Source organism: Aptenodytes patagonicus, chromosome 4 (genome assembly GCF_965638725.1).
Source record: "Aptenodytes patagonicus chromosome 4, bAptPat1.pri.cur, whole genome shotgun sequence".
NCBI classification, from domain to species: Eukaryota; Metazoa; Chordata; class Aves; order Sphenisciformes; family Spheniscidae; genus Aptenodytes; species Aptenodytes patagonicus.
Genome location: NC_134952.1, coordinates 26813955 through 26829762, shown reverse-complemented (window position 1 = coordinate 26829762; position 15808 = coordinate 26813955). Strand labels below are relative to the sequence as shown.

The 15808-nt window shown below is 34.7% G+C and overlaps 1 protein-coding gene across 2 annotated transcripts in view; it reads left to right on the top strand.

Annotated features, from left to right (window-relative positions):
- PDS5A (PDS5 cohesin associated factor A) overlaps positions 1–15808 on the top strand; it is an 86301-nt gene that overhangs the window by 31266 nt on the left and 39227 nt on the right. For both annotated transcript variants that reach the window (XM_076336122.1, XM_076336121.1), the window contains exons 3-11: positions 2297–2500; positions 2940–3026; positions 3812–3909; positions 4398–4524; positions 8771–8851; positions 10308–10448; positions 11516–11631; positions 12414–12508; positions 13394–13539. In XM_076336122.1, coding sequence (XP_076192237.1) covers positions 2297–2500; positions 2940–3026; positions 3812–3909; positions 4398–4524; positions 8771–8851; positions 10308–10448; positions 11516–11631; positions 12414–12508; positions 13394–13539 — 1095 coding nt within the window. The remainder of the gene's footprint in view (positions 1–2296; positions 2501–2939; positions 3027–3811; positions 3910–4397; positions 4525–8770; positions 8852–10307; positions 10449–11515; positions 11632–12413; positions 12509–13393; positions 13540–15808) is intronic.

Sequence of the window (15808 nt, the reverse complement as noted above, 5' to 3'; positions counted from 1 at the left end):
CTCACCTTGTCTGTTTTTGACATATCAGAGAAGAGATATATGCAAGATTTATGCATATTGTCATATGAAAATGAGAACCCAAAGAGAGATCTGAATCTAGGAGGGTATTCTGGTTATAAAGCTTACGATACGCATAGGGAGAAAGGAGATCAGGCTTATGAGAAAGATCAAAAGATTGCCTATATAGGTTATCTACAAAATTAGTAAAAAGACTGGAAGGAACTTTAGTGGGACAAGTTTATATGGTACAGATACAGTTTATCATCAGTCTCAAGGGTAGGATCCACAGATCTTTTAGTCCTTTCTACCCTCTTCTTAAAGCCTTCAGTAATAGTTATCTGAATCCCATGCTGCAAGTCAAGGCCATTATTCCTTGTGATGCCAGCAGCAGAGAGAGTGGTGAGGGTTTTTTTGGTTTTGCGTCTGTCAAGTTCGTTTTTGGTTTGGTGGTAGGGGTTTTTTTGTTTGGTTTTTTTTGCTTGCTTGTTTGTTTGTTTTGTTGTGGGTTTTGTTTGGGGTTTTTTCCTTCCTCATTGACAGAATCTGGTAGGTTTTGAAGACTATGTTATCTATTTTTTTAATTCCGGTATCTAGGAAGGACAGGTGATGTGTGACACTGTAATAGACAGACCTGTGCTGTCAATAGAAGGATGGTTTTGTCCTTTCAGCTAATGTTTCAAAATATAGCTTAAGAATATTTTTAGGGAAACAGGCCAATGCAGGTAGAATTTGGATTTTTATGGGCTGTGGCTGTAAAGTTTTCTTTTATTCTGTTTTGGGGTTTTTGGGGGTTTTTTTCCTCTCTGTTTCTTTCTTGATTTTTGGTTTTGCTATAAGTTGCTTCACGAAGGAATGTACTTGTACATTTATAGAAATTGAGGAGGAGTTTTAAGTAACATACTGTAGGAAAGGTTGCTGTCAAACATTTATTTTAACTTATAAGATCTACTGAGTTTAAAACTGGGTTCCAAAACTCAGGGAGGAGGTAAAGCTGAAAGACAGTGTTTTCATGTTGGAAGTGGGGGCATGCTTAATAACAGAGGAACAACCTTAGTATCATTTGAATGACACGGTAACAAAAGAATTGTGGTAAGAGTAAGAGATGTGCTTATTAGCTGTGTGAGCTCAATCTCCTCTTGTGTTTTACTGTTAATATTCTAGAGGCAAATTTGACCCGTCAAGATTTATCATTCTGTGTTTTCTCTTATATCTCTTTCATGTGTGTGCTGTGTATACTGCACGTGTAATGGGTATACTAAATCCTACTGGTATACAGTATGGCTGTTCTTCACAATTTTAACTTTAAGGATGCTCAAGTGACATGGAGGAATGGGATACAAAGACCAATTTGACTAAGGTCATACTGAGAATCTGTGGCACATCTCCCGGTTCTGTGCTGGCATCCTAGAAGTCATCCTCATCCTTTAACAAACCCTATTCCAAAAGTTTAACCTGCAACTTTTTATTTCTTCAAACTAAATTTTCACTTTCAGTTTTGCTAAATTATTATATTGAGATGTTTCAATTAACTGGGTTGTATAATAATTAAAAATAAACTATTTTGGTGGCATTTCATAGGAATTAGTAGTTCTTAGCTGCACTAGAAGAAACAAGGAAATCACATAGCTTATTTTTTTCATTATATAGATAAGGCTGTAGATGTAGTTTTGAGTATGCAGAAAGAATAGATCTGCAGCATTAGACATATTTTACATGAGGGATTAAATTCTTATCTGGTATCAAGTTTGTTTAAACCAGATGAAAGGATCGTGCGTGTGTAAAGTAGTTCTTGAGCTCTGTGCCTTGATACAGGCAGGGCGTAAGACTGGCCTCTTAGGCTCCTCTCAAGTCTTGGTATAGCTCTTAAAGCAGCTGCATTATACTGTGGCCTATATGTTAGGCCAGATGGCTTGCAGTCCCTCGTACTGTCTATACTGAGGCAAGTCCTCCACTCCCAGTGGTCTGGGACTGCTTTGATGAAGAGGTGCTGCCATCCCCAACCTCATCGGTGTGCAGCAGTTTCTGTGCTGCACCTCAGGTTAAGACTGGCAAAATAAGCAGAGCTGCAAAGCATTTTTCAGTGTCTTAATTTAAAATACCAAGTTCAATAAGCCTTTAAGTATCAGATTAACACTTCTCTTTTTCTGATGTTTCTCCTAACAAAAAATTTGTAGTACTGTGATTATGCAGTGAAACATGTATTGATAGCATTGCATCCTTTTAGAAAGTATTGTTTAGTAATTAGGAATAAAAGCAGAAAGCAGTCAAATGGGGTTTTTTTTTCTGTGTTTTTCAGATGGTGGTAAAAACCTTCATGGATATGGACCAGGACTCAGAGGATGAGAAGCAGCAGTATCTCCCATTAGCCTTGCACCTTGCATCTGAATTCTTCCTCAGGAATCCCAATAAAGATGTGCGCCTCCTTGTAGCATGTTGCTTGGCTGATATCTTTCGTATCTATGCTCCTGAAGCTCCATATACTTCCCATGACAAACTTAAGGTAAAAATGCTTTATAAAATAAAGGCTTTCTTCCTACCTCATTCTCTTACCGAGGGGGGGAAAAAAAAAACCACCACCACCTTGCAAAAAAACAAAACACACACGCACCCCCCCCCCCACACACACACACAAAAACCCAAACAAAAAAACCCAACTGAAAAAAATTCTTTACTCGCATTTATACTGATGTTCAGTTTTATTAAAGAGATGTTGCTTTAGTCCTGTGAGTCAGTGTAGTACTTTAACGGCCAGAGATGCGTAAAGGAACACTAGATAACCAGTATCTGTATTGGTGATAGCTTTCTGTCAGTGCCTAAAAAAGACAATTTAATGTTCTGATATCATGAGTTTGTAAATGTGGGTAGATGTCACTATTAAAGGGTTGTATTTTTACACTCTGCTGAATCAAGCTTGTAAACACTTTATCATTTTTTGACAGGACATATTCTTGTTTATTACAAGACAATTAAAAGGCTTGGAGGACACGAAGAGCCCTCAATTTAACAGATACTTTTACTTGTTAGAGGTAACACAATAATTGTAATTTTCAGTAGATGGTATTTGCTCTGTAAGCCTGAGAAATGTAATCAGTGTTTCTCCAGATGTGCTAGTATGCCTGGGAAATTTCTTTTATTCTGGAAGTCACACCAGACTCATAAATTGTTTCTTTTAGCAGTTATAATTCTGTTTGCATTTAATAAGTTCATGCAGCCTATAACTGAGGACATGTTAAAACGATTGGTATTTGTTAACATTTAGCCTTTGTCTTACAATTCTATACATTGTTTTCGTATCATGCACCCTTAAGGTTATATTACCTCATCAAGAGAAAATTTCAAATGCTGATTAAAATGCAAATCTGCTTATATTGATGATGGCAGAAGGAATATAAGATTTTGATTTTTAAAACATTAGAAAAACCTACTTTTGAGAAGTGTGGGGGTTTTATCAGTGTGCATTTAGAAACAGTATCTTGTTTGTAAACCTTTTATTGATGTTTAAAACTGTATTGTTTCATAGCATAAAGAAAAAAGTCTAGAAACATGGACTTATTATATTAACAATTTCTGTCAATCTGGTTTTATTCACAAGAAATCAGATTATTCTATATTTAGGTTTTTTTCTGGATGTATATTGCAAAGCCCCTTTGTGTTGAGCTCTTCATATGCAAAGCAAATATCCAGTCTCTTTCCCCAAAGGATTTACAATCTATTGTAAAATATTTTTCCTTAAATAGAAAAAATGTAACTAACATGATAATGTGACTTAATGTGAAGTTGTAATATACTGAATATCCTATTTTTGTTTTAGAATTTAGCTTGGGTTAAATCTTACAACATCTGCTTTGAGTTGGAAGATTGCAATGAAATTTTTATTCAGCTTTTTAGGACTCTTTTTTCAGTTATCAAGTAAGTTGAATTGCTTCAATTATATTAAACTGTCAAAATACCCTGTTTCGGGGGTAGACTGAATCCTTGCATGGTCTACAAATAAATATGTCTGAATAGAACAAGTCTTTATTCCTCCAAACAAGGAGATACAGGGAAAGCAAATGAGTGCAAATTACTGACAATATGGAAGGGTGTGTGTCTAAAAGTAGACATGTTTTAAAATTTCTTGTCCATGTTACAACAGTATACTTCGTTCTGACTCATTTGTATTTCCATGGTTGTTATTTTCTTCTTTTTTGTTTTGTTTCACTTCTTAAAGCAAAGCTAGGGTGTCCTAGGTTTTTGAAGCTTTCTATAAGAGAGGAAAGGCGCATGAAATAGTTTTGAGATGTGGAAAATGTAAGGGAGGGCAAACTGGACAGCATTAGACATTGTTTCTTAACAGTACTGTTAATATTTGTCAGGGTCTGAAAATTTAGTGTTGATAATATTCTTTATCATCTTAGTAATAGCCACAACCAGAAGGTACAAATGCATATGCTGGATTTGATGAGTTCTATCATCATGGAAGGCGATGGAGTAACTCAGGAGCTGCTGGACTCCATTTTGATTAACCTCATTCCTGCACACAAGGTCTGCAAAGTAAAATATTATAGTAGTATACCATAACAACAGTAATTTTTATTGCCTTTTGCTTGTTGTTTATCCCTCCACACACTTTAGCCATCACAACTGCTTTTTTTCCCCAGCCTTGGTAACAGTGGATTGAAAATTTCCTTTGGGAATTATTTGGTGCTGTTCATTAGCTGTGTCTAGATTATTCAGTATCAAGAGATTCTGCTTACTTGCCACCTCAGGAACTCTGTACTGGAACAGAAATAAAGTATTTTCAAGCAAATGTAGTATGTAATAGGAAAACAGTTGTATCTTAAGGGTTGTGGGTTGTTGGTTGTTTTGGTTTTTGGGTTTGTTGGGGTTTTTTAATTGAAAAGATGTGAAGTATTTTTTTTATTTAAAAAAAAAAAAAGGAAAGGGGGAAAAAAAGAAAAAGACCTCCCCAAGATTTCTGTGGTGACTTGCTGCTTGCCTCAGCTTGCCAGTCAGACTCCCCTCCACCTTCCTAGTTGGTTTGGTTTTTTTTTCCCCCAGTGTCTTCCCCCTTAAACTTTTCGTTTAATAAAACCTAATTATTTCCTGAAGTGTAGTACTACTTTTTTAAGTTAGTTAGTTCGTTGCTTTTAATGCTCCATATTCTTTTATGAGTTCCATAATCTTTCTGCCCTTTGCAGAGTTCAGCATCCCTTTAACTCACTTATGTAAGTGACACCCCCTCCTCTTCCTAGAGGAGTCTTATGTGAGCCCCTCCTAGCAGATTGCTGCTGTCATGCAGGTGTTATCTTAGCACATCTACACAGCTCCTTCTACAGTTTTTTCAGAGACTCCCCCTTTACAGTCAGCTTCATGAACTGTTACTGATGCTGTCCTTCTGGTTTCATTGTGTGACTTGTTATCTGGTCACTGGGTCTGCAGTTGAGCTGTTGAAGTACCTTTAACTTAATGGCTAAATAAAGTTGAAAGGAGAATAAACACAACTCCCTTAGCCATGAAATCAGGGAAAGTGAGATGCAGGCTGGTGTTGCCTTGCATTGACCAAGAAAATTCCCTTGCTAAAACACTTACACTTCTTACTGAAAATTGTATGGAGAACAGTAAGTTTCAATTAGGAGCTACAGTAAATGAACTGTACTCTGATGACCAGGTATGTGTTTCTGTTGTTCATTTATTAATTTAAAATAATGACAAAATTAAGGCAGCTCCATCCATGACTACATAATTAAAGCTAAATTAGCACATAAAAGCAGGGATTGTTCCTTTGGTTACCTGAAGAGGGAGAATTCATGGAAATGTGTAGCACTGGAGTGACTAAGCTGTGGCCACTGTCACTTACCTGTGAAATCTCAGCAACGGGTGTATAAAAGTATCTGTTGTCTGAGGTCAGTTTGCATTCCTTCTGTAATGACCATGAGATGGGAATATCATTCTATCAACTCATTTTTATTGACAGCAACGAGATGATGTTTTATTAAAATTGCTAACAGGAAGGGAGGGTTCTTACTCAACAGAAAAAGAGTCCCTTTGAAAATACTCTGTTCTTTGTAAGTTGTTTCCAGTCAATTATAGGCAGTGGAGATGAGGAGTGGAAATAGAGGAGTGGAGATGTGTATGTCAGGTGCTGGGTGATGCTATTAACAATGGTGGGCATTGCTCTGAGGATGCAAAGACCTGGTAAACCTTGTACAACTGAACAGTGTGTTGTGACTACTTGGTGTAGGCAAAGTAAAAGTGAATATGATTGTTTAGCATTAACATTGTTAGCTTAATCTTATAATTTTGCCTAATGAAGGAAATTCTCAAGCAAGGCTCTGATAAAGAGGGAGGTAAACTTGGTGTAAATATTGGGTTGTACTGCATATTTAGTATCTGTTAGAGGGCTGGTGGCCAGTCCTTACTGGCTCTTGGCCATCATGAATGAGCAAATAATATGCTGTAGTCAGTGCTCAGTATCATACTTTGGTCAGTATTTTGGTCTGTTTTAACTTGTTTGTTTCCTGTAACAACAGAACTTAAACTACTGCTTTACCATGGTAGTTTAAAAAAAAAAACCAGAAAGTTCTTTTGTCCGTTCTACCTAGCAGAGTTTGGCTGCGGTAATTACGTTCTCCTTTCATGAACAGGTCTCCTAGGAAATTCTGTGGTTATATTAATTGTTTGTCCTTAGGTATGTAAATCAGAAGCACCACAGCTTGAAAAGCGCAGTTCATTTTCTTGTAGAGAACGTATAATAACAATACTTCTGTGTCCGTGCAAAGCAATTGAATACTAGTCATTCTCTGCTGTGACATAATAAAAGTATCAGTGCGGCTAGACTGTTATGCTTAATGGAAGTTAGTCTTTGTAAAGGAGCTGAAAGATGTGTTTTGGATGATGTATTCTATTCCTTTTTGGTTTTGTTTTGTTTTTTTTTAAACTCTTACATTGTGTAAGACAATACTGCAGTAAAAAAAGAGAAATATACCAGACATGAAGTAGAGTCTACCTCAGCATCTAAATTATATTTATTTGTACTCCCATTATCAGTAAAGTGGCTTTACTGTACATTGTTCTCTCTGTGTGTGCTAATGTGGCTTTCCTCTAGTAAATCCAGGTTTTCAATAGCACTATGGTATGTCACATTTTGCTCAGACCACCTATGGCATCAAACTATAGTTCTTTTTATTAACTTTAAAACCAGTGCTATTTATTGAATATTTTTCTTCACGCTCTTACTAGCAAGGTTATTCCTTAAAAACATATATTTCATGTATTTAAAATCAGTATTTTCTTCTGCATCCTCTACAGTATGGCCAATCCAGACCTTCAAGGGTTTTTTCCTCCTAACAGATTGATTATTTGTTTATTATTTATTATTTATTAATAGTTGCTTATTTTATCAATATATATTTCTTTTCTAGGCTGTTTTGGTGTTTGGTTCTTTGGGGTTTTTTGGGGTTTGGTTTTTTGTGTTTTGGTTGTTGTTGGTTTGGTTTTTGTTCGTTTTGTGGTTTGGGGTTTTTTTTAAGCTCTGGTGAGCCTGTTTAGGGGGGAAAAAAACCCAACACAACTTCATTGCAAGAAATATTTGAAGCTGTATTGAAGATCCAAATAAAATATATTTTCTGTATGAGGTTGGCAGTCCTTTAGTTTAATATGGACATACCTGCCAACAAGATTTTAATCGTGGTCTGGTTTGAAGAGAAACTGTTCTGTTCTGAATTTGAGAAGAGTTTATACACATCTGTCTGTCTTCTATAATGAGACATCAGTTTAGTGCTATGGTGACTGAGGAGATATTTGTTTGAGCCTTTGGCCAATTGTTTCTCTTTACTATCAGTTGATGAACTGTCTTTCGGTTTGTCATCTCATCAGCTAAAAGAACACAAGGGAGTCATTCTCAATGTAGACTTGCCAAATACTGTCTTTCCAAGAATCAGTCATCCTTAGGCTTTACCTGTATTTTGTCTGCAGTCATTTGTAATTTTCAGGGCAATCAGCTAATCCACCTTCTTCCCCACCCCTCTCCCAAGCTGCGTTAATCCTTAGGTGAGATGAGATAATGCATATGGGATTTTGTGCAGATTTGGACAGTCACATTTTTCAGATGTACAGTTACATTCCTTATCTTGCTCAATAGTAATAAACCAATGTTCAGATTTGTTATGTTGCAATCAAACGTTTACTTGGAAAGTTTGCAGCTAACTCTGCCCGAGTGTAGGTGCTTTCTGTGGGCTATCTCAGAGCATACAGTACAGTCCACGGAGAAGTCAGTGCACAGTTTTACCCTCTAGACAAGGCTGAACTTTGCTACAGGGTGTACTTTTAATGAATATGTGAGGGGGAAACAAAAACACATTTAAATAGTAAGTTAGACTGGTTCATTTTTCAGTAGCAAAATTTGGTGCACGTTAATTATCAAAGTATGGAGGTGTGGTAACGTTTCTTCAAAATTTTTAGTGTGACTGTATGTGAAAACCCTTCATAGATATGAATGCAATGCTAAAGGTAGCAACTGGAGTGATAAAGTCTTAGAAGAATGTGCAGGAAATGATGGGTTTGGGTTAGATTTCTTTTAAGTGTGTGAAAAACTAGTTTTAAGATTTTTTTCTAAGTCTGTAGTTGTGGAATTAACATAACTGAACTTAGATAGCTTTGAAAACAAATAGATTGGTGGTAAAACGTACCTTTCTAAAGTCGTGGTCTTTTAAGGTTGGGAGAGAAAAGTAAAGTAATCTGAAATAGTTTGTCTCTTTAAAATTTTATTATTATTTTTTATTTATTTCAGAACCTTAATAAACAAGCATTTGATCTTGCAAAAGTCCTGTTGAAAAGGACCGTCCAGACCATTGAACCGTGTATTGCCAATGTATGTAAATTAATTAATCCACGTTACCTACAAGTAACAAGTGTTCTTGTTACTGTCTTGATTTATTGGAGGTTTTTTTGTTTGTTTAAAAATACTGTTTATAAAAGTCACGTTTTGTAATGCAGCTACAAGAATACCATTTTCCAAATAGGATATTATTAGCTTGGTTGTTAAAAGAAGTATGTGAGGTGTTTCAAATAAGTGAAGAGGAGATTAATTTTTACCCATCTCAGTCGAAAGTTAAGCCTAAATCTAGGCTGTGAAAACAGGTGACCACCAAAAAATCCTGTTGCAGCAAAAGGAATTGTTAGTACTTCATGTGTCCAGCAACCAGACAGCCTCATTTAATACCAAGCTTTAGGATGAAGCATTTCAAACTACCAGTGCTTTACTAGATTTTTTTTTTCCCATCCTAAACTTGTTTAGTCATAAAGACTAAAAGAATTAAGTTTTTTACAAGGCTTCCTTCTACTATAATTCCTTTTGTTGAATGCCAATGTTGTATGGTCTGCCTATTAAAATAGCTGCTACAGTCTTGTGGGGGATGTAGTCTGGTTCATTCTATTGCCTTTCCTTGGTGCTGAAGCCAACAGAATTCTTAAAAGTCAGAGTAGTTTAAAAAGGGAATTAGGCAAATTCATAAAAGATTAATCAGTAAGTACTCACTAACAAGTACCACTTTACAATTCCCCTGTTTCTTTAAGCTTTTGTAATTAGTCTTAGCTGGAAACAGGATCGTGCATAGAGTGACCTTTGAGTTGATTTAATATTACTCTTCCTACTTTCTTATTCAAGTGTGTAATAGCTTTATAGCATTTGCACTGCTCAAAAATACTAATATTAACCCACAGTATCTAATAGGAATTATATCAAGCGTATTAAAATTTAACAAACCCAAAAGAAATCATTCATATTTTGGGCTACTTTTGTTTTTTTTTCTGTTAGATCACTAACAACATTGATACATTACAGTCAAATATCACAAGACATACCATAATGTCATCTGACATTCTTTAAAATGAATTAAAAGTCGAGAAGCTTCTTTTTCAACATTTGGTGATCTTCAATTTGGATTGGTTTTAAATGATAAGAAAATTAAAAATAAGATACTAAATTTTTTTTCTCAACATCCGCTGGATGAATATGCATTTTAAATAAACAATTCTTTTATTACCTGTTAATTTTGCTGGGGAGATGGTTATTGATATTTTAAATTATCAAATTACCATGAATTAATCGATCCTGATGGAAGTAATAGAACTGAATTATGAAGGATGTTTGTAATTTGCTTGAGCCAAAACTGTAAGGGTGAAATGCTTTGATGTAATGAAAAAATGTGCATTGAGTACCTTCCATTAGAATTAAAGTATTAATGATACTACGTTAAAATAATTTTTAAAAATAGTGTTTGCATTAATGAAGGAAAATCTGCTAAATGATATTGTTTGTATTCTAGTTTTTTAATCAGGTTCTGGTACTGGGGAAGTCTTCAGTAAGTGACTTATCAGAACATGTGTTTGACTTGATACAAGAGCTTTTTGCCATAGATCCACACTTACTGCTGTCTGTCATGCCACAGCTTGAATTCAAGCTGAAGGTAAGTTACAATGTAGCTTTGGACAAGTAATAAAATTTGTGGGGGTATTAAGAGTGCAGAGCTGTAGATTTAATAAGTGTTCTACTGGAGGGATAAAAATTTTATATTTATCACTTTTTTGTACAGAGAAATGTAATATTAAAGGAAGAACACTGGAAAGTTGTATACAATTGTGTGCTTTCTGTGCTTGCAAATGTGTATTATGCACACACAATATATAATCATTATAATGAAAAATTTGTATGATCTAATGCAAAAGTTATATATACTTAATCTTTGGATTTCACCTGAAATTTATAAAGGAATTAAGCTGTGGTTGGCTTATCTCATGAAATGCAAGTGTGTCAGCTTCAGTATTGATTTGCAGAATTTTCTTTTTTGAAATAATGTTTTAATAATAGAGGAAGTATTTCCAAATATTTTCTCAGATTTGTCATAATCAGCTAATAAGTCAGCTGACTTCTTTTGTATCCTTGGAAATAGTTAATTTATCCTGATTTGGGGGTTTGGGGTTTTTTTAATTAAAAGCTATTTGTCTTTCATAAGATTGTAAGTGGACAAGAGAAATAATTTTATGTGTGTGCATGTACATATAGGGTATGGTGGCAACAAACAAGAATAACCAAGAAATAGGTATTTGGTGATATTACATATGTCTTCTATTAGTACACATCTGTTTATAACATCTTAATTGGTGTCTTTTCCAAACACATAAAATAGTCATAAAGTATGTTTTAAAACAAAAATAAGGTCATTCATTGTTGAAATTGTTAGGGATATATGTTATTCAAACTACTGTGCGTGGGTTTTTATTCCTGAAAGAGAAGGAATTTTCAAAGCACAGCCATCTATTCAATGCCTGTAATACGTTAACTTTATGGGTAAAAATAAACAAATACCTATTTTCATCTAATAATCTAATTAGGGAGACTGAGGATTATTAGGAATTATTTCAAACTCACTTTTTAATCTAATTTATAAAAGCAGGAGGAAAAGGAAGCCAGAAACTATTATTAAGATATTACGGATAATGATTTACAGTTCCTTTTTCATATTTTGATTTTTAGAGCAATGATGGAGAAGAACGTTTGGCTGTTGTTCGACTTCTGGCTAAACTCTTTGGCTCCAAAGATTCTGATCTGGCCACACAAAATCGTCCTCTTTGGCAGTGCTTTCTTGGGCGGTAAGAGACACGGGGATAGAATTCCAAATTTCTGTTCTTTTTGTTCTGAATCTTCTGATAGTATTGCATTTTTCATTGTGTTTTTAGAGGATGTAACTGTTTGTATTTGAATTTTCAAAGCAGAGAATTGCATACAGTTATATTTTAGAACGAAGAAGTCTGAAGGACTGCTGCTATATTGCTGTCAGCTATGGGAATATAGGTTAGATAGATAGCACATTACATACATAGCAGAACTTACACAATAGATATGCCAGCATTGTCTGAAATCTCATACTGTTCAGCTAAATCTGCAACTATATCTGTTTTATTTGGCATTTACCTTTTTGAGTGAAGAGAGATTTCCTTTTAAGTAAATACAGAAATTTATCATTTTTTAAAAAGTGAATGTTTTCAAATGGTACATGTTACATGGCAATTTATATTTTTTAATTTCACATAGATATATATATACACACACACATGCACACACAGGATTAACAGTGTATGGAGAATTATGTTCAAAAGTCAATGGACAAAATCCATTGGGTCAACATTTCATCCACATATAGTGTATTCATCCTTTAATTTTAGTCCTGACTTAATTTCACAAGAAATAACATAAAAATTTGTATGAGGTACATTATGGAGATAAATTCAAAACACTTCTCTTGTATTATTTTGCCATATAAAAGTATTCTAATAGTTAATGGAATATAGTATCAACACGTTACTACATAGAGAATAATCTTGATTTGCAAGGCTAATTAAAAATTAACATTCATCATCTTCTATCCCTCTAGGTTCAATGATATCCATGTCCCTGTGAGATTAGAGAGTGTGAAATTCGCCAGTCATTGTTTGATGAACCATCCAGACTTAGCAAAAGACCTCACTGGTGAGATGCTCATACAGGGGTTTAGAATAATTTAAGAAATGAGCAAGGAAGAATGTAATTATTTCTGTATATAGCAGTGTAGTTCTAAAATCTATCGAGTCCAATGCTTGATGCTGGATGGAAGAGCTAACTACTGAGTAATTGCTTTCTGCTGAAGACAAGCGCTAGTTATTAGAAAGAGAGGAGGGTGTGACGTTGTGTGGAATTTGTCAGAGTGAGTCTTCAAGAAGCTACCCATTGCAGAATGAGTTTTAAAGTACTTTCAGATTCTAATGAAACTTTTGGCAAGTCAAAGCAAATATTGGTGCAACATCTTGATTTATTTTCAAAAAAGTCAGTGTGTTCCCCGGTACTCTCTTCCACTGAGTTTAGAAAATGCCATTGTGCTGATCTAAACTATGAAGTTTCTTCCTTCACTTCAGCATCATTTTAACTACGAGCAGAATTTCAGACTTAACTGAAAATACTGTTCTTTTTTGATTCAGGCTAACCTACAGCAATTGTCAGTATTTTTCATTTATTATTTACCTTCTTAGCTCTTTGGGAATGAGAGTCTGCTCTTTTTATTTCTTCTCGCTCCCCCACCCCCCTTTATTTTCAATATATTGTAATCGGCTTTAGTTCACTTCATTGCTTGTTGCAAATGAGGTTATTGTAAAAGCTATTCACTTTTATATTCTTCTGATATTTACAGTTCTATAATTGTTTTATATTTAAAATTTAGAAAATGCTGGAACAGATTGTTTCCTGTGGGCAGTTATATGTTTAATAGATTATATGGTTGTGATATGACTGACATTTAATTCTTTTAACATTATTAATAAATCGGAATACGTCATATCTACATAAAAAAGCCAAGCTTTTCATTGTTTCTGATCATAACAGAATATTTGAAGGTTAGATCACATGACCCAGAAGAAGCCATTCGACATGATGTTATTGTAACAATTATTACTGCGGGCAAGAGAGATCTTTCTTTAGTCAATGACCAGCTGCTTGGCTTTGTAAGGGAAAGAACGCTAGACAAACGGGTAAGTGTTAATATTTTATTTTCAGGAATATCTGCTTGTAATATAATTTGGTAAAAGTAAAACCAAAAAAACAAAGCCACAGAAACAGAGAATCTTAGAGTTGACTGTTAACTAGGGGAAAAAAATAATTTTCTTACCAGAAAATCTTAATGTAGATTCCGTATTGTGGAGGCACCAATCAAGTGTTGTCAAGCAAATAAGGTCATTGGCTTGTGAGGAACACAATTATATTCTAAGAACATAAGAATTGCCACATATGTTTAGGCCAAAGGCCCCTATAGCTCAGTATAATTCTCATAGTGGTCAGTTTTGGCTTCCAGCAATTTGTGATTTAAGGATTTCTTAAAACTGCTTGATCATGTTCATCATAGCTTTCAATGGAACTTTATTCCATGAATTTATCAAGCTCTTTCTTGAACTTATTTGTACTTTATAAGCATCCATGGCATCTGCATCAGTAAGTTGAAGTTTAATGCATGTGTGGAAAAAGTAACTTCACTTATTTGTTTTAAACTTGTCTGATAATTTCACTGGGTATCTCGTTGTTCTTGCATTGTGTAAAATAATAAATATTCTTTGACGCACTTATGATGAATAAATATGTATACCATATCTCCACTCCTTTGCTTTCCAAGCTAAAGAATCACCTGATTAACTTCCACACAAATTGATTATTGCATACTTCTGATCATTCTTGTCTGGTTATTCTATAACCTATTGGAACCAAGGTGACCAGACTCAGCCATGGCATTCAAGGTGTGCACCGTGCTGTGTACATACTTTATGATAATTTTTTTTTTTTTTTTTTTTTTTTTTACTCTTTAACATTCTGTTTGTCTTTTACGCTATTTCTGAGCACTGAGCTGACAATTTTGGAAAACATCCATGTTGACTTCAGTATCTTTCCTGAATAATTTTGGATGATACATTGCCTAATACTATACATGCAGAGTTAATGCAGGTGGGAAAACCTGACCTTAATCTGAATTTCTTTCATTTCATATTGTAACAACTCAGTAGCGTGACATTTTTCTGTAGTTCTTCATTATAATGTTAGATCTGACTACCTCAGTAGACTTTATACACGCTGTTCAGTTCATCTTCTAATAATTTTTCATGTTAAGTGTCACAGATTCCCTTCTGACTCCATCAATAAGTTCCCTTTGTTCCCTTCATTGTGAAACCAGTCATTTATTTCCACCCATTGTCTCCTATGTTTTAGTTAATAATTAATTCACAACAGGATTTTTATTTTAAGATCCTCTGTTGTGAGACTTTGTTGGAAGTTTTTGGGGATCCTAATGCATTTTACTGAAATACTTGTGGGCCTGCTAAAATTTATTTTTTCTTAGACAAAACTTCCCATTATGTAAAGTGTAATGACTAATTCCCATAACTTCATTTTTCAACAATGTCTACTCTTTGTTGTTGTTACTGTTTTGTTTCAACCTGTTTGCCCATTCAAAATCAGATGTTCTGGTGAGTGGCACTCTGTTCCTCTTGGGACCCTTTGGTTTCTTTCACATTTACCATGTTCAATCTGTTCATTGACAGATTGCAATAACAGAATAGTTAATATTTGGTGTATCATTTCTAAATTCCTGTAGAAGTCATGGATGGAATACCACCTGGTTTTAATGATTTTGTTACTGCTCGTTTGATTAGTTTTAAAATGTCTTCTAATGACACCTTAAGAAACCTCTTCAGACCTCTCTCCTGGAATAAGTCTTGTTTGTCTTTCAGCCCTACACAAGGGTCTGGAAGGCTTCCTGCTTCTGGAAGCTTTGGTGACGATGTTTAATTAGTATGCTTTTAATAGTTTGGTTCTGAAGCTTTTGCCATGCTTCATCAAAGATTTACCTTCAACTTGCCAGAGCTTATACTCTTTCCTGTTTACACTTTCAGATGTGGCTCTGTGGTCTTTGGAGGATGATGTTTTAATAGCAGACTCCACTGTGCTGTGTAGCAATGTTGATTTTTTTGTTGTTGTTGTTGTTCCTTTTTGATAGGGGCATCCTTTCTATAACCTGTGTCATTCTAGCTAGTTACTTTAATTCTTTTAAAATAACTTTCTCTTTTTTATGTTCCCCTTTTTAAATTGAGAATGTTACTGTAATGGATTTTGAGAAAAGGATGTCGTCTTTGCACAAAGAGAAATACTGATTTTGAGTATGTTCACTATTATAAAGCAGCTCTTCAACTAGTTGTACCTGCAGCTTGACCTTGCACATTTCTCAGGAGTGATTAAGACCACCTTCCTCCTTTTTCA